This window comes from Thunnus albacares, chromosome 11, assembly GCF_914725855.1.
Source record: "Thunnus albacares chromosome 11, fThuAlb1.1, whole genome shotgun sequence".
In the NCBI taxonomy this organism is placed as follows: Eukaryota; Metazoa; Chordata; class Actinopteri; order Scombriformes; family Scombridae; genus Thunnus; species Thunnus albacares.
Genome location: NC_058116.1, coordinates 24,856,248 through 24,875,139, shown reverse-complemented (window position 1 = coordinate 24,875,139; position 18,892 = coordinate 24,856,248). Strand labels below are relative to the sequence as shown.

The 18,892-nt window shown below is 38.8% G+C and overlaps 2 protein-coding genes across 8 annotated transcripts; both read right to left on the bottom strand.

Moving 5' to 3' along the window:
- Positions 1 to 222: 222 nt before the first annotated feature.
- Positions 223 to 5,185, bottom strand: faima (Fas apoptotic inhibitory molecule a). Of its 6 annotated transcripts, none has more exons than XM_044365035.1 (5): positions 5,046 to 5,185; positions 3,610 to 3,743; positions 3,272 to 3,500; positions 1,819 to 1,868; positions 223 to 1,556 (listed from the first exon to the last, which is right to left on the bottom strand). In XM_044365035.1, the coding sequence occupies exons 2-5, from the start codon at positions 3,721 to 3,723 to the stop codon at positions 1,407 to 1,409; spliced, it is 543 nt and encodes a 180-aa protein (XP_044220970.1). In that variant the 5' UTR covers positions 3,724 to 3,743; positions 5,046 to 5,185; the 3' UTR covers positions 223 to 1,406. The 6 variants fall into 6 exon arrangements, with proteins under 6 accessions (XP_044220970.1, XP_044220971.1, XP_044220973.1 ...); XM_044365036.1 differs by having other exon boundaries at positions 3,610 to 3,740; XM_044365038.1 differs by lacking the exon at positions 5,046 to 5,185 and adding an exon at positions 3,911 to 4,015 and having other exon boundaries at positions 3,610 to 3,740.
- A 7,889-nt stretch (positions 5,186 to 13,074) lies between these two features.
- Positions 13,075 to 18,526, bottom strand: cxcr2 (chemokine (C-X-C motif) receptor 2). 2 transcript variants are annotated; one of them, XM_044366787.1, is made up of 2 exons: positions 15,425 to 18,526; positions 13,075 to 14,461 (listed from the first exon to the last, which is right to left on the bottom strand). In XM_044366787.1, the coding sequence occupies exons 1-2, from the start codon at positions 15,497 to 15,499 to the stop codon at positions 13,373 to 13,375; spliced, it is 1,164 nt and encodes a 387-aa protein (XP_044222722.1). In that variant the 5' UTR covers positions 15,500 to 18,526; the 3' UTR covers positions 13,075 to 13,372. The 2 variants fall into 2 exon arrangements, with proteins under 2 accessions (XP_044222722.1, XP_044222723.1); XM_044366788.1 differs by having other exon boundaries at positions 13,075 to 14,382.
- Between the last annotated feature and the right edge of the window lie 366 nt (positions 18,527 to 18,892).

Genomic DNA, 18,892 nt, shown 5'->3' with positions numbered 1-18,892 from the left:
GTGCCCAAATGACCATTAAAACAAGTTTTTCTTACTGTAATCATTCCTCCTGTTCATACTGGCCATTAGAAGATCCCTTTATAATGCACAAGAGACAAAATCCACAGTCCTTCTGTGCAAAAATGTCAAAGTTTATCTGAAGCTAATATGAAGCTTCAGCCGTCCAAATTAGTCCAATATATATTGAGTTGACTTTTTTTTTTTGGTCAAATGACAAAACTATTGTCTATGGAAAGTGTCTTCACTGTAGTGTTACCAGTGCTCAATAAATTGTGAATGCCTCTCTTTGCAAAACAACATTTGAGATACATTGGAGACATTTTATATCTTTAGTTTGTGACCATCACTTTATAAAATTGTTTAGTTTAAACTGTGCAAAACCAAAACTTCTGGTCTTTATATAAAAAAAGAGAAATTGTTTGCCTGAACAACAAAATACACACATCTCTAAAGATGACGGGGGGGGGGGGGGGGGGAGGGGAGTTTCCAAATTATGTTTGGATATCAGCACGTGATTGACTTTGACTGAATATATGATTTATTATTGGTAATGTCACATCTGAATGATTGTCTGTGAAACTGTTACAGCCATTAAATTATAGACAGTGCACTCTAGGACACTTTGACATATGTATAGCAGTCTGCTAAAAGCTAAGTACATACCATTGTAATATCAGCTGGCTGAACCAATCAAACAAAGACTATTTAACATGTAAATTTAGGACTAAACAAAGATCACTCCTAAGCAGTTCACTCACTGGAATGACGCTACATTCAAGGGATGATTTCAAAACTGTACCCTGGTATTTAATCCTCCAGCTGCTCGATATTGAAAAATACAAGACAGTGAGCAGGGAGAACAGGAGGGAATGTGTGGTTTACCAGGCCAGGTTATTGATTTCTGGGTGGTTGTTTTCTACAAAATGACAACAGGTACATTACATCCCTAAGTGAACACCAGCTGCAAGGATGAGCAAGATAAATATGGCACATGTGGCCTCCCGTGTTTATAATATTACTGAAATTGATAGTATTCATATAAATTCCAGTTAAGAAATTCCAAAAAAAAAGTTTTTCAGTGTGTTCAGTTACATTTCAAGACAATAAACCTCACTTTGTCACTGAAATGATGGCTGCACCTTACTCATCTAAAACCGCCCACACTGCTCCGGTTTTCAACTGTTACTAGATTAATCACAGGATAATCTTTAATATATGGCTAATGTACCCTTCACAGCATGGCCATCAACATGTATGAGAGCATATCTTTGTTTGACTCCATCCAACAGAGTCCAACTACTCTACAGCCCCTGTTTCACAGATACCTCAAGTCACGCATAAAAACCAGATCTCTGCTTTCATACCGGCGTAAACACACTCACACACACACACACGCACATCCGCGGTCACTCCGTGCATTCGGCTATCTCTGTGCCATCCACAAGAAGTGTGTGAATGATCCCGTCTCGTCTCTTCCCGCTGCTCACAGCCTTCACGCAGCAGTTGTGGTCACCGAGAGTGAAATGCGTCTCTGTGCCATCATCCACAAACTCCCCCTGTAGACACAAGTGAGACATACTGTAAGTGTAGACAAAGACAGCACAAGTTCAGTTCCGTATTATCAGTCATGGAGCTGCTCTACTTTCTACCTATACAAGTTTTAGTGTTTGTCAATGATTAGTTGTGGATTTTAGGAGACAGGTAATCACAGCTGTTGATTTTGACTTCTCTAGACTATATAATTAAAATGATGTCTTATATTGAGTGGCGTATCCCTTTACTATAAGACAAAGACAAAGACACTGGTATCATACTTACTGCTGTCTCGATATTTTGTCCATTACACCAAACATCCATGGTGTCTTTCTCTGAAAGAGGGTAAACAGACACTGAATCAATGAACTATGCAACTGTTGGGTTTATTGGTTAAGTGAGGATTGAGTTGGTTGTTTCTATTGCGTACAAAGTATATTAGCTTCACGCAAACTTTTTGCACAAAACAAGGACTGTGGATTTATTCCCCTATCATTTACTTTGAAAGCTCATTTGAATGGATCTTTTAATGGTCAGTATGAACAGTAGGAATGATTACAGCGAGCAAAACCTTTTCTAACATTCATTTGGGCACCTGACTGTTGTTTTAAGACAGACTTGAAACACTGTGAACTTGTCCTTTAAGCTGGCTTGATGGTTTTAATGACAATACATAGATGAGTTTTCAAACATCAACAACAGTTGTATTCATTGATACGGATCAACTGCCGCAAAGCTTCACCTGCGAGACCGTTGTCACAAACCACACATATTTCTGCCAGCTGAGTGTTTTAATTTGATTATTTTGCTGCTGAGATTTATAGATCCTTACTGCAAACTTACGTGAAGTCCTGCTTACACGTTGCACATGTTTCAGGTGGTATGCTGCCTGATCAACTGTAAGCAGTGTAATTATAAGAAGGATTAACTTTCCCTGATGACAGAGGTGGCTGAAGCTGGCATGAGGCTCAAAGCCGTTTAAAAGCTTAGCCTCAGGTTCTACATAATATTTGTGGGTAGTTCCAAAGGGTCAGAAATCACACTATGCTATACAATATATATTGTTTGATTTCTGTATATAAACTGTATATGTACACAGTATCAATAGAATATCTATCTTGATAAATATATGAATGAACGAACCCAGACACCAATGATATTTTAATTTGGATTTCCTATTACAGTACATGGCTAATGTTCTTATCCAAAACAACTCAAAGTACTGCTCAGTTTCTATGTTGAATTTACAGCTGAGCTGTATGAAAACACTACAATAACTAGATTAACTAATAATCCAATCCATCCTGCTGTGCCATTTCTTCATTATGAAGAAGAAACAAAGAAATAAACTTACCAGGATCACACTGATCAAGCCCTCAATCCGCACTTCACACTACTCCTGCTAGACTGTATATACAGGACTCTTAAATGGCATAAGCAGCATTGAACAAACTGACTCGTTGACACGGTGTATAGATACTGAATCATCTATGGGTGTGTGTGCAGATACATGTATATGTGTTGAGATACAGGCAGGGGAATTAATGTATATCAGTATGTTTCTGTGTGGAATTGTAGAGGCTGTTAAAACAATAATTACAGCTGTTAAATTGTCTTTGTGTCCGTCTCACTGGACGGTCGTATTAAGTTGCCATATTCATTCTTTGCAGAACTCAAACTGCAGTCAGGACTGGTTCAGGACAAGAGTGGGTTAATAGACAGGCACAGAGGGGCTCACCCAGGACCACCCTGCAGTCGATTCCATCCAAGTTGAGCACCCAAGTGCTGGTGACCTTTGATCTGTTCTCCATGTACTTCTTCAAGCTCTTTCCATTGATCTCCAAGGTGTACTCATAGGCGAAACCGCTCACCGCATCGATGTTGATGGTTGCTTTGGTGTCTGATTTGCCCACATTGAACGTCTCCTTCCCCACAAGTTTGAACATCCAGTCTCGTCTCAGTATCTCCTGTAGCATGATGTAAAATCAGAAATTAACAGGTGGTGATAAACCTGAAACTGTGATGTAAAACTGCGGCTATTGGAAGGGGTCAAGTCTCAATCACTCAATCACTCACCTTTCCATCAACGTAGATGACCCTCTTTCCTGTGGTCGTACCATGTTCAAACTCTATCCTGTGGACTCCATCACTCAGAGCCACTTCCCACACGCCAGCAAGATCATTGGACATCCTAACTTCTTCAGAACCTGCTGGAGACGAACAATAACACACCTACACTGTTAAATATCGAGGCATGACTAAACGCTACCTAGTGTTAGCTAACAAGCAGAGCTAACGTAGCTAGTAAGGAATCATAAATATACTTTTCTGTGCAGGTTTTAAATCTCCATTTATAAACACCAACGTTGCTACCTACGTAAAATAGCGCATGATGCTGAAAAACACTAACAATTGGCGAACTCGTGCTAAAAATACAGCTACAGATCACATGTTAAGTTTCTGTTAACGGTTGCATTCAGACTTCCGGTGGCAAGGTTTCCCTTTCAAAATTAGAGCAGGAAACGAATGCGTGATTTGCAACAAACAAAAAACTCTTAATAGCACTTGAAATGATCTCATTACGCTGTATGAAAAAACATTAACTTTAACAAATTACATTCTAAAGAGTAACTTAGTATATCATGTAGCCCCTGGGAGTCATGGTAGGAAGAAAATGGTGGAAATTTATTTTTTGTTATGTCACCAGGGCTGCAACTAACTGATTATCTTTATTATAGATTAATCTGTTGATTACTTTCTCGATTCATCAATTAATTGTTTGTTCTATAAAATGTCAGAAAACGGTGAAACATGTCCCAAATCTCAAGTTGACATCTTCAAATGTCTTGTTTTGTCCACAACTTAAAGATATTCAATTTACTATTTAGAGGACTAAAGAAACCAGAAAATATGCACATTTGCAAAGCTGGAACCAGAGAATTTGGAGGCTTTTTCCTTATAAAAATGGCTCATAATGATTAATCGATTATCAAAATAGTTGGCAATTAATTTAATAGTTGACAACAAAACGACTAACTGTTGCAGCTCTATTCACAACCCAAAGATACTCAGTTTACAATCATAGAGGATCACAGAAATCAGAAAATATTCACAATGAAGAAAGTGGAACCATTTTTCTTTAAAAAAAAAAAAAATACTCAAAACAGTGAATTGATTATCCAAATAGTTGCAGATGAATTTTCAGTCAATCGACTAATTGATTAAATGACTAATGCTTGTAGTTACACTTCTCTAACATCAAGGTTATATGACAATAAAGATGGTCCCTTCTTCAAGTGTTACAAAATTTAAGGCTTCACTGTTTGCTACCGAACTGAAGTATCTTGTATCAGTTGAACTGGGACTTTATTTTGAAATGAAAACGGAAACAACACTGCATCAGTCGATCTGTCTTTTCAGTAGCTCTGACCGCTAGCTTTACCTTCTCTGCTATAAGAGGATAACAGACAAATCGCTCAGGAATATCATCCTTCATTATACATCCGGATTACCTTAACGGTCCTGAAGTAAGCGCTCTAGCTCAGCGGTTAACAACTGATCAGCAGGCCACTGAGTCGCAGTTTATTCACAGGTAAGTTAGCTGCAGCACAGAGTCAACAGACTGTGACTATCCTGTTACTATGGTAACATGACATCCGCCTACGTGAAGGCTTGACCACACCTCCTCTGATAAGAGTTATAAAATCTCATTTAAGAGCCGTATTCATATCCTTTATTTAACTAAAAGTACCAATACAGCAGTTTAAAAATACTCCATTACAAGCAAAAGTCCTGCATGAAAAATCCCACTTAAGTAAAAGCACATAAGTAATATCAGCTTGATGTAGTTAAAGTATTGCAGTAAAAGTAGTGGTTTGGTCCCTCTGACTGATATATTATTATATATGACATCATTAGATTATTAATACTGAAGCATCAGTTTGTAGGCAGCAGGTTACCGTTGTAGCTGCTGGAGGTGGAGCTAGTTTCAACTACTTTATATACAGTTATCTAGTTTAGTCCAGTGATTTCCAACCTAGGGGTCAGGCCCCTCCAAAGGGTCTCTAGATAAATCTGAGCAGACATGAGATGATTAATGGGAGAGGAAAGAAGAAAAAACAAAGTTCTGATACACAAATCTGTTTCCAGCTCTCTTTCTCTAATCTTTGATTTTGGTGAAATATTGGATCATTTGAACATTTATTGAAATGAAACCATGTGAGAAGTTTAGAGGGAAAAATCACTATTTGGTGAAGCTGCTAACAAGGCATAGACATCTGAAATGTGACCCCGACTACACACTGCTTTTTGTAAGATGTCAAAAGCCAAAAAGGTTGGAAACAAAGCTGTCAAATAAATGTAGTAGTGGAGTAGAAAGTACAATATTTCCCTCTGAAATGTAATGGAGTGGAAGTAAAAAGTAGCATAAAATGGAAATACTCAAGTATAAGTACTTCAAAATTGCACTTAAGTACAGTACTTGCATAAATATTCTTAGTTACTTTCCACCACTGCATTTTCTAGGCCTAAAAAGTGAGGTACCCTCTGGGCGAGGGCTTGAGAAACTTTTATGATATATATACAGTATATGTACACACTTCCTTCTTTGATATCAAAAGCCAAAAAGGTTGAAAACCACTGGTTTCATCTTTAACAATGTGTTGTATTTTAAAAGATTGTTATATTGTCCATTGTGTAAAATCTTCATCTGAAAAGTAACTTAAGTAAATCAAATCAAATAAATGTAGGAAAAATGTCTGAAATGTAGTGGAGTGGAAGTATAAAGTAGCATAAAATAGAAATACTCAAGTAAAGTACAAGTATTTCAAAATTGTACTTAAGTATAGTACTAGAAATTCCTCATGAAAGTAAAATTTTCAATGCAGGACTTGTATGTGAAATGACATTAGTACAGCCTGTTATTACTCACTACCCTCACAGGTGTTTTCAGTTATTCTGGTGGTTAGACCTCTGCTGACATCTGCATGACCCTGAGATGAGGGGGGAAACTCTTGGTTTTCAATTTCAGAAAGAGAGCTAAATTAAACTTGGGGTCAGTTATCACAGTTCCTGACTTTGTGAACCTATAACCTGCTTTTTTTTCTTCAACAAACCAAGAATTTATATCTGTCTCCGTCTTCTTACAGAGCCCGACACGCTGTTTCATTTCCTTATTCATGTGTTTTAGTGACAATGTTTAAATTTACTACATTTGTTGAAGCAGCTGAAATGAAGTCACTGAATGTTGTTGAGCTGAGATACAAATAGATGTCTAAAAATTTAAAATATTCTGTATTTTAACCTCGATGCCTTTTCAAGTACTTATTACTGGATCAGACTGTAAGTTTACAGTCATGTCTCTATGTCTTTGATCTACATATGTTTTAAATCTGCCTCCTGTGTTTTATCAGTCAGATTAAAGCTGAACAAATATATTTAAAATGTAATGTAGCTGAAGCCTGATACATAGATTCCACTTTATCATCATTAAGGAAATATAAGTCTGATAAATGATGGATTAATGGACAACACTGAATAAAACTTTATTGTGTTAACTTATTGACACTTTTCCCATTTATCTTTTTTTAAAGATAAATGTGCAGCGTCCGCACACACATGCATTCACATCTCTACGACCCCTGGATTAAACTGGAAGCCCTGCCTCTTGTTTACCCGTTGCCATGGTGACTCGTAGTATTAGAGTTCCGTTGATGATGGTTTTTTTTTTGTTTACCATGCAGGTGCTTAACAGACTCGGAGTTGACTGAACTGATTCTGATGAGCTGTTCTGAAACTGAAAAGTCTTGAGTTTCCTGTTTTGGAGTTCATGAACTCAGATTCCAGCCTTAGACTCAGAGTTCATTGACCCTGCTTTCTGAAACAAGCCCCTGGTTCTGATCATTTTTAGAATATGACCTTTACCTGGAACATGAGAAACCTGGTTATTCATATGCCTGTATATATGATTCTGCAGGTGTCTGATCATGTTTGTCCAGTTCTGTCTCTCTCAGACTCTCACCTCTCTACTGTGACGGCCTTTCTCACTCCGCTTGTTTGTTTGTCTCGCTCTGCGGCCTGTTATGCAGATCCGGATAGGAGTTAACCGGATAGGTGGAGCTTTTAGAGTCGCCTGCTCGTACCTGTTTATCTGGGCTGGGCTTCCAAGAAGACATGAAGGTCCGCCCTCCTGAGAGTCTCGCTCTCTCTCAGGCGGGCCCTCGGCCTTCTTTCTTTGTTTGGTTTGTTTGGTTCGCTGCGCCAGGCAACAAGCTTCACACCGCACTTTCACTCATCCATATACTTCTAGCCTTTAGCGAGGTCATGACACTGCCGACAGAGATTGTTCAAGGTTTTTTTTGTGTGTGTGTGTGTGTGTGATAATAATAGTATTATTATATTGTGATAATTATAAAAATAAACATTTTGACAGATGGACCACAACCAAAAAAAGCACAAATCATAACTTAGAAACAAAAGTTTCAAACAAGAGAAAAATGGGCACAATATGTTGACAAATTCCCTCCTTGCCAGTTCCTCTATTCATTTCTTCTTTTTTTATCTGGCTTGACGCAGACTAAAGTTTTTTTGAGGTCATCTAATTCTGTCTGATGTCAGGCAATGGAGAACCTACTCCTCAGTGCAAATGGATAACATAATTCATTTATTCAAAGAAATAATTAAGTGGCGCACAACTTGCTTGAGTAATCAGTGATGGGAGATCACACATGGTTTAAGGGTTTATTTCAATCCAAGTGGAATAAGCAACATCAAACCAAATAAAAACAAGTGCAGATATGACTGGTAAGTATTAGTGAACATCACGTGTAGCTCTCACAATGGCAAAGTAACGGTCCACACTGATGCATGCCAGCAGGAAGACACCACTGTATACTGCTGCCTCCTGAAAGCCTGACAGGAGCTTACACATGAAGGTGCCAAATATCCAACCAGAATGAGCATCCACAGCCCAGAACGGGAGAGTAAGACAGAAGAGAAGGTCTGCTACAGCCAGGTGCATCAAGTAGATATCCGTGCCAGCTATACCTTTCTTCATATAGGAAACAACATAGACAACTACACTGTTTCCCACCAGGCTGAAGACAAACACGATAATGAAGGTGATCAGCAGGCCCATGCTGCTCAATCCAGGCACAGTTACACTGCAAGGACGATAACTCCGAAAACTCAAAGTTTCCCATCTCAGAGTTCATCAACTCAGAGTCAAGCGTTAGACTCTGAGTTGATGATGACTTTTTTTTATTTATCATGCACGTGCTTGACTCAAAGTGAACATACTTGGAATTGACTGAACTGATTCTGATGAGCTGTCCTGAAACTGAAAAGTCTGAGTTTCCTGTTTTGGAGTTCATGAACTCAGATTCCAGCCTTAGACTCAGAGTTCATTGACCCTGCTTTCTGAAACAAGCCCCTGGTTCTGATCATTTTCAGGATATGACCTTTACCTGGAACATGAGAAACCTGGTTATTCATATGCCTGTATATATGATTCTGCAGGTGTCTGATGATGTTTGTCCAGTTCTGTCTCTCTCAGACTCTCACTTCTCTACTGTGACGGCCTTTCTCACTCCGCTTGTTTGTTTGCCTCGCTCTGCTGCCTGTTATGCAGATCCTGGGAGTTAACCAGATAGGTGCAGTTTTGAGGGTCGCCTGCTCGTACCTGTTTATCTGGGCTGGGCTTCCAAGAAGACATGAAGGTCCGCCCTCCTGAGAGTCTCGCTCTCTCTCAGGCGGGCCCTCGGCCTTCTTCCTTTGTTTGGTTTGTTTGGTTCGCTGCGCCAGGCAACACGCTTTACACCACATTTTCACTCATCCATATACTTCTAGCCTTTAGCGAGGTCATGACACTGCCGACAGAGATTGTTCAGAAACCTGGATAAGGTGTTAACATGCCACACTATGCTGGTTTCTTCTGGAAACACGATACTCCAAAATCCTGATCATAACCAGAATACTGGTGCACATGTAAACATAAACCTCACACCTGTTTTTTTTTGTTTGTTTGTTTTGGGTTTTTGTGTGTGTGTGTGTGTGTGATAATAATGGTAATATTATATTATGATAATTATAAAAATAAACATTTTGACAGATAGACCACAACCAAAAAAAGCACAAATCATAACTTAGAAACAAAAGTTTCAAACAAGAGAAAAATGGGCACAATATGTTGACAAATTCCCTCCTTGCCAGTTCCTCTGTTCATTTCTTCTTTTTTTATCTGGTTTGACGCAGACTAAAGTTTTTTTGAGGTCATCTAATTCTGTCTGATGTCAGGCAATGGAGAACCTGCTCCTCAGTGCAAATGGATAACATAATTCATTCATTCAAAGAAATAATTAAGTGGCGCACAACTTGCTTGAGTAATCAATGATGGGAGATCACACATGGTTTAAGGGTTTATTTCAATCCAAGCAACATCAAACCAAATAAAAACAAGTGCAGATATGACTGGTAAGTATAAGTGAACATCACGTGTAGCTCTCACAATGGCAAAGTAACGGTCCACACTGATGCATGCCAGCAGGAAGACACCACTGTATACTGCTGCCTCCTGAAAGCCTGACAGGAGCTTACACATGAAGGTGCCGAATATCCAACCAGAATGAGCATCCACAGCCCAGAACGGGAGAGTAAGACAGAAGAGAAGGTCTGCTACAGCCAGGTGCATCAAGTAGATATCCGTGCCAGCTATACCTTTCTTCATATAGGAAACAACATAGATAACTACACTGTTTCCCACCAGGCTGAAGACAAACACGATGATGAAGGTGATCAGCAGGCCCATGCTGCTCAATCCAGGCACAGTTACACTGCAAGGACGATAACTCCGAAAACTCAAAGTTTCCCATCTCAGAGTTCATCAACTCAGAGTCCAGCGTTAGACTCTGAGTTGATGATGACTTTTTTTTATTTATCATGCACGTGCTTGACTCAAAGTGAACATACTTGGAATTGATTGAACGGATTCTGATGAGCTGTCCTGAAACTGAAAAGTCTGAGTTTCCTGTTTTGGAGTTCATGAACTCAGATTCCAGCCTTAGACTCAGAGTTCGTTGACCCTGCTTTTTGAAACAAGCCCCTGGTTCTGATCATTTTCAGGATATGACCTTTACCTGGAACATGAGAAACCTGGTTATTCATGTGCCTGTATATATGATTCTGCAGGTGTCTGATCATGTTTGTCCAGTTCTGTCTCTCTCAGACTCTCACTTCTCTACTGTGACGGCCTTTCTCACTCCGCTTGTTTGTTTGCCTCGCTCTGCTGCCTGTTATGCAGATCCGGATAGGAGTTAACCGGATAGGTGGAGTTTTGAGGGTCGCCTGCTCGTACCTGTTTATCTGGGCCCGGCTTCCAAGAAGACATGAAGGTCCGCCCTCCTGAGAGTCTCGCTCTCTCTCAGGCGGGCCCTCGGCCTTCTTCCTTTGTTTGGTTTGTTTGGTTCGCTGCGCCAGGCAACACGCTTTACACCACATTTTCACTCATCCATATACTTCTAGCCTTTAGCGAGGTCATGACACTGCCGACAGAGATTGTTCAGAAACCTGGATAAGGTGTTAACATGCCACACTATGCTGGTTTCTTCTGGAAACACGATACTCCAAAATCCTGATCATAACCAGAATACTGGTGCACATGTAAACATAAACCTCACACCTGTTTTTTTTTGTTTGTTTGTTTTGGGTTTTTGTGTGTGTGTGTGTGTGTGATAATAATGGTAATATTATATTATGATAATTATAAAAATAAACATTTTGACAGATGGACCACAACCAAAAAAAGCACAAATCATAACTTAGAAACAAAAGTTTCAAACAAGAGAAAAATGGGCACAATATGTTGACAAATATCCTCCTTGCCAGTTCCCTATTCATTTCTTCTTTTTTTATCTGGTTTGACGCAGACTAAAGCTTTTTGAGGTCATCTAATTCTGTCTGATGTCAGGCAATGGAGAACCTGCTCCTCAGTGCAAATGGATAACATAATTCATTTATTCAAAGAAACAATTAATTGTCGCACAACTTGATTGAGTAATCAACGATGGGAGACCACACATGTTTTAAGGGTTTATTTCAATCCAAGCAACATCAAACCAAACAAAAACAAGTGCAGATATGACTGGTAAGTATAAGTGAACATCAGCTATGTCTGATGTGAATAAGTGGGTAGAAGGTGGTGAATTGTGCAGCAAAAGAAAAAGGATTTTAAAAAAAAACACCCTAAACATCTGCTTATTGGCAAAGCAGCTGCTTTTTAAATGACAGGATGTTTTTTCCAAACCTGATACCATGAAAAATAAAAAATACATTTAATCTGTTTTTTAATCTGCTTTTTTTTTCATCCGGTGCTGTATTTTGCACTATTTAGCCAGTTTGGATGTATAAGAGGTCTGTTCTTTAAAATTGCATTTCAGGCAAAAATGAAAAAAACAAAAAACAAGATGAAAACAAAAAATGAAAAAATATTAGAAATCCTCAAGAGATAAGAGTATCTGAATAATGTCATCTGGTTTTTGGGCTATTCCAATGCATTTTGCATAGACAGAATAAGAAATATGCAATCCTTTTCACATAATTTTGTTTTGCAACCATGGTTGCTGCACAGTTCTTCTCCTTTACATCAGCAGAACAGCCAACACAAGTATATGTGCACACACACACACACACACACACACACACACACACACACACGCATGCACACACACATGCACACACACACGCACATACACACACGCACACACACACACACACACACACACACACACGCGGACACACACACACACAGACACACGCACGCATGCACATACATACACGCACACACACACACACGCGCGCACGCACGCGCGCACACACACGCAGACACACACACCATGTCCACATGTAACTGCATATACACAAATAATCTTGTGATGATGGTAGACATTAAGATCGACAGATCAAGTATCTCATTTCATAGCCATATCACTTACTGCAAGAAACAATAAAAAAAAACCATTTTACAATTACAGAATTGATTACAAGGAACAACGTTATGTTTCCAACACCAGTTGTTTGTATAGACTCTGGAGGTTTATCTGAATGAAAATCATTTATCAAAGAGACAGACAAGTACATTGTATTCTTACAGGGAGTGTTGTTTTCAGCACTTCTTCCTGTTTGAAAGATTAAGATTAAGATCTGATTGCAACAAACATATTTTTCTATTTTCGCTACTGTTTGTCATGAAGGTGAAAAAATGTACAGTGATCAACTCAAAACAAAACAAGGAGATGACAATAAAGATGAACTAGATTAAATAATTGCATCACTTAGTAAAAGAAAAAGAAGAATAGGACACCATCAAAGTAATTAATGCATGTGCACCTTCATCACGTTCACACGAAACACATCAATGAAACATGAATCTGCACAGAAGTTTTTTTTGGTAGAACATTGAGTTTTTCTTGTTTGACTCAATAATGAAACTTCAAACAAGGTGAGTCACTCAGCGTCAAAAGGCAGATTGTTTTTGAGATCAATGCTTAAGTACTTGGTATTATTTAATTTGACAGTTCACCATCAGAGGAAGCACTCTCCACTGTGTATTACTGTGTAATGGTTAATAACATTATTCAAATTCAGACAATGTACAAATGCTGTTATAGAGTTATCAATATAGAATTTAAATCCTTAACATTTTCTTATTCTTGTCAGATTATACTGTACATGTACCTTGAAATCAATCCACATGGTTGATGGGTCTTTTATACTCTTCTATACTTTCCTCATTTTGGTGCAAGTGAAAATCACCACCACTGTAAAAAAATCTTCCTTCAGGAGTTATTTACATTGTAACAGAGGTGTTTCTAGATCTGATGCTCCCACCACTGCTGACAGAGCCACTCGTGTAAGCCATCTGGAGCCTCTTGCTGATGAGGCCATGTTTGTAAAGAGCAAAGAGCAGCTGGTTACGGAACTTCTCCCCAATGAAGGCGTACAGAAGTGGATTGACTGCACAGTGCAGGAAGGCCAACACTCTGGTCACATAAAGCGCTGCTGCCACTCTGTGGGGTATATCACATGTCCCCACTTTAAGTGATCCACCCCGTATGAGCGTGTCAATCAGCACAGTAATGTTATAAGGAAGCCAGCACAGAACAAATGCCAGCACCACTGCTATGATGACTCGCATGGCCTTGCGCTTTTGTAGATTACGTGCGTGAAACAGCGTCACCACAGTCCAGCCGTAGCAGACAACCATCACCACCAGTGGCAGGAAAAAGCCCATCACATGGCGCAGGACGCGCACATTAAGACGCCACTGGTCACTGTTTTCACCAGTTAGGTTTTCATAGCAAATGGTCCGTCCCAGGTCTTCAGCATAGATGCTCTCCCTCTGAATTGCCACGGGTAGGGACAGCACTCCAGCCACCAGCCACACAACACTGCACACCACTTTCACCCACAGGTGATTGGAGAACAAGACACGTGTAGCTCTCACAATGGCAAAGTAACGGTCCACACTGATGCATGCCAGCAGGAAGACACCACTGTATACTGCTGCCTCCTGAAAGCCTGACAGGAGCTTACACATGAAGGTGCCGAATATCCAACCAGAATGAGCATCCACAGCCCAAAACGGGAGAGTAAGACAGAAGAGAAGGTCTGCCACAGCCAGGTGCATCAAGAAGATATCCGTGCTGGCTCTACCTTTCTTCATATAGGAAACAACATAGATAACTACACTGTTTCCCACCAGGCTGAAGACAAACACGATGACGAAGGTGATCAGCAGGCCCATGCTGCTCAATCCAGGCACAGTTACACTGCAAGGCTGATACGGTGTATCGTCATCTACATATGGAGGAAACGTTGCATTCAACAAGGATGCAAGGATGCTCTCATCAAAGATAAATTCCCCCATTTCTGGCAGCTACATGAAAATAAAAAAGAAATACAATCTGTACAAGTAGCAGTAATACCATTAACATAAGCAATAGTTCAGTGTTGCCATAGTGGCACAGTAGAGAATCACTTTTAGTGAAAGAAAAATTCTATTAAAGCTGCACTAGCCTAGGTCACAAAGTGCAGTTATTACCAAAAGAGTATGCCAGGTGTACCTGGTGCCATTTGACCATACTGGAGTAATGCAATTTTTCCCAATTTGCCAAAATGATTAGGTAGCTGTACTTTAGCAAGTTATGGTCACTTGTGGGAAATCGCTGTATGAAACACAGGTGAGCACTCCTTTAGATGCTCTAAAGGATTATCTTGACCTCTTTGTGAAATACACTTTAAGTTCACTCTCATATTTGTCTGTTGAATATAAGCCTTAGCATAAAGACTGGAAACAGCTAGCCTTTTCACTCCTAGTCTTTAGTAACTGACCAGTCAGTTTGTGAAAGAGCTCAGTGCAGCTTTAATTGCTTGACATGTGATGTCAAACCAACTTAGTTGAAATCTGATAATATTGCTTCCTAAATCATTTAAAACATAAAAAAACAACCTCAATTATTGTTAATTAAAATTAGCTTAAAGGAGAGGTTCACATTTTTTAGGGCGATCTTAAAACAACAGTCAATTGCCTATATGAACATTAAAACAGGTTTTTTTGTGCTGTTGTTGTTTTTGCTGTAATCATTCCTTCCTAATGTGCTTTCAATGTAAATGATGGGGGACAAAATCCACTAACTGATCGTTGAACAGAAGGAATGATCACAGCAAGCAAAACCCCTCTTTTAATGTCACCACTTTACATCATAATAACCTATATCTACCATGAAATTATTTATTATTCATCATTTACTCGTTTACAACAAATTTGAATAAAAATTACAGCAGCTACCCTGCAGCTTGAAAATAAAACATAAAGAAAATCAGGAATTTCATTGTTTACCTGTCTCTCCAAGTCTTCTTGATTGGTTAGGACGAAACACTTCAAGACACTAACAATGATAAGTTGCAGCTTCATCCCTCCTTTCTTGATGTACGTAGGTTTATCAAGAATAAAGCTATTTAGCAAGAAGGCTTTCTTGTGTAATGTGGAGGTGCGCAGCTTCTGATGTTATATTAGCAAATTCTATGACTTGAAGGAAGTAGCAAACCACAGATACTATCTGTCGTTAGACACTACCATGAATAAGATGACGGTGACAATGACAACCTTTACGTTTGATCTTACAGTTGAACGTTGGCTGTACACAGGATGTTCAGCAGAGGCTGTAGAACAAACCTAGAAATTACAGCAAAAAAATTTATTTAAAATTGTAAAAAAGAAAAAAAGCAAAAAAAAAGCACATGTAAGGTGCTCAACTATGACATAAAGTACTTAATCGAGTAAAAAGGCCCCATGTTGTTATAATTACAGGAGTCTAACACAACTATTAGTGTACAGTGCACCAAAATCTGAATTTTTAACTTTAAACTAGTGAAAGTAGGAAACCCTTAGGATTATCTATAAGTCTTTGTTTCCTTATTCTGTAAACAAGTTCCATCTCGAGTGTATATGATGTGTTTCACACTGGTTTCAGATTTAATCACAGCACTAAAACAGCCCATATTAGAGTAAGTTATCTCAAGATCATGAGTAATTCAAAAAGAGTTTACACCTTTTACTTTTGCTCGACATCACTGCTGCCTTGACACAGTTGGTAAAGTTCATCAATCCCCATTCTTTATTATTTTATTTCTACATAAATGACTGGGAGCTTCAGTGTTTCCATTACAGTTTCTGATTGCTTGGTAAATGCATTGGCTACAAGTGTTAATGGTTTCAGAGATAGTGCTTCAAGAATCACTGTTAGTGTTTAAGCATTCAGAAAAACACTGTAGTAGTTTTAAACAAGAAATGTATCAGGGGGTTCCACCAGGATCAAGTCTTGGACCCTTGTTTTTTTTAGTTAAAGAGCTAAAATAAACTAGTTTCTGTGTGTATGTGCACATCTGTGTTTATGCTTGGTGTGGGTTTGGTCACTGTCTTTTCGGAGTTTTTTATTGCATTTTTTCCTCTTTTCTTTTCTTATTATTGCATTTTCTTTGGATTTTATTTAGGACATTTTTCTATAAATGTTACTAATGTACTGTACAAATAATATTGCCTTGCCTTCCCTGATTACAATGAACCCCTGTAAACTCTCTTTTTGATTCTTGGAACAGATCTGAGCTCACATGACATCTGGGTTAGACAAATATCTTCAAATTATATTCATGTATTATATTATATTCATATCATATAATTATATTCATGTTCTATTTTGAACGTGAACAGGCATGTGTTTGCATAGTTTATGAGGATTATATATTTTTTATACTCTTCCTTAATCTAGTTTATTGCTGCTGATTTTTGTCCAGTAGAGGGCAGCATCAGTCTTGTTATTCACTGCAGACCTTTTCTGGTTTATTTTGCAATAACAAGAAAAACAAGGTAGTTGTACATGTCTTGATAATTCAGTCTATATGACAAAAGAACATTTAAAGGGGCACTCCACCAATTTTACACATGATGTTCAATTATTTTCTCAAGGAGTACTCTACAGCCTATAAAAACAGTTGTATATGTCTATAGTGGCTCTAAAAGTCTGAGAAAAATCACCCTAATGATCTCATCATGGTGATTGTGGCTTGTGCTTGAGACTTAAAAAGTTTAAACAGAAAGTCTGCATAACAAACTGGAGGTATGGGGTTTGAAAAAAGTGGGTATTTAGGAGCCCTGGGGGTTGGGCGTCTAATGAAAGACACTATTCAGTTGTATTATGGAACAGTTAGGATCCAGCTTTTTTGGAGCTTGACCCATATCAGGGACCAAAAGTCAGGATATCTAGCTTGGTAGCTTCAATTTTGATCATTCCTTTTGAGAACATGAGAAGCATGCAACACGATGTGCCTCCTTTTGGTTCACATAAACAAGAAAATAATAATAAATTAATTGAGAATAAATAATAATCTGTCTTGGAGTACTAGTACAAAAAAGTGGGCCCAGATGGACAGACTGTTTCATTTATGTGACATCAACAAGTTGTTAGCAGTCAAATCCTTGGATTACTAATTTTTTTTTTTTTTTTTTTAACCACAACGGAAATATCTCAACATGGTCTGCATTTCAAAACCATACAATGGAGCCAATTGTACATCACCAAACAGATGTTCAAAAAAGCTTTTAGTATTTCACCGTCACTGCAGCCACTCAGGAATAGTAAGTCTGGCAATGACACAAAAACTTCCATTTACGAGGAAAGTTGGACGAGAGAGGGCTTGAACAACATCAGGGTGATCAAGTAAGCACCTCCCACGACATATGTCAAACTGAGCTTGGCTGACATCCCCACCAGAAGGCTCACTGATGCATCCTGGTGACCCTAGACCACCCTCCTGGCCTCACAGCACTTACCAAAAGGAAATGTTTCCCAATATAACTCTGCCATGTCCATCTGAAGGCTGTTGTCTTTTTCCCATCTGTCAGACCACAGGCTGCTCTAATCAGCACTTTCTAGCCATTCCATGTGCTCTAACTAACCAATATATAGGCCTAGTATTTAAAAAGTTGCAAAAAGACATAAATAACAGAGAGAGATGTTTCAAGGCAGTTTTTTTATATAGCCTGAAAAACTGTTTAATTTATTTCTTCTCAAAACATTATTTGTTATGTGATCAATTTCACCTGAAATCAAGCACAGAGCATTGTTATTATTTTTGGAAAGTTACAGTTAATTTGCATATTGTGTAAAACGAAGATATATACTTTTCCTTAATACAAATTGCAGCTTTTATCCCAGTGTTTCCCCTATATTCACATACAAAATTATGCTACTTAAATTTCAGACGATCATTAATATCAACGAGCTACTAACACGCTGTGCGAGCACAATAACACTCTATGTTATTGTGGATTTTCTTTAGTCATCCCACCTCTCTTCGTTCCTCAAAGGACATATATATGAAAGGTACAAGAGTAGCGTAAGGATAAGGAATAAGGCAGTGTGCGTGTGTGTGTGTGTGTGTGTGTGTGTGTGTGTGTGTGTGTGTGTGTGTGCGTGTGTGTGTAAATGTGCGTGTGTAGTTGTGTGAACACGAGCGGAGCAGAGGAAAAGTTTGGCATTAAGTTGTCAATGTGGCAGTAAATGTACAGTACAGGCTGTGTGTCAGTTACTAAATGCCGCAGCTCCTCAAGACAAAGAAATTACTCACCTATCGAGGGAGGTTAGCCCCGAAGTTATCAACAACGCCTTAGCTTTATTTGACCAAGCTCACTTAAGGTGGACTGACTTTTAAGGTAGACCAGCAATTCTCATTTTAGTGTCAATCTCAACCGCCCTTCAACAGAGAGCGTAGAAATGTCTGGCTGATGAGTCTCTGTCTTGAGTTTTTC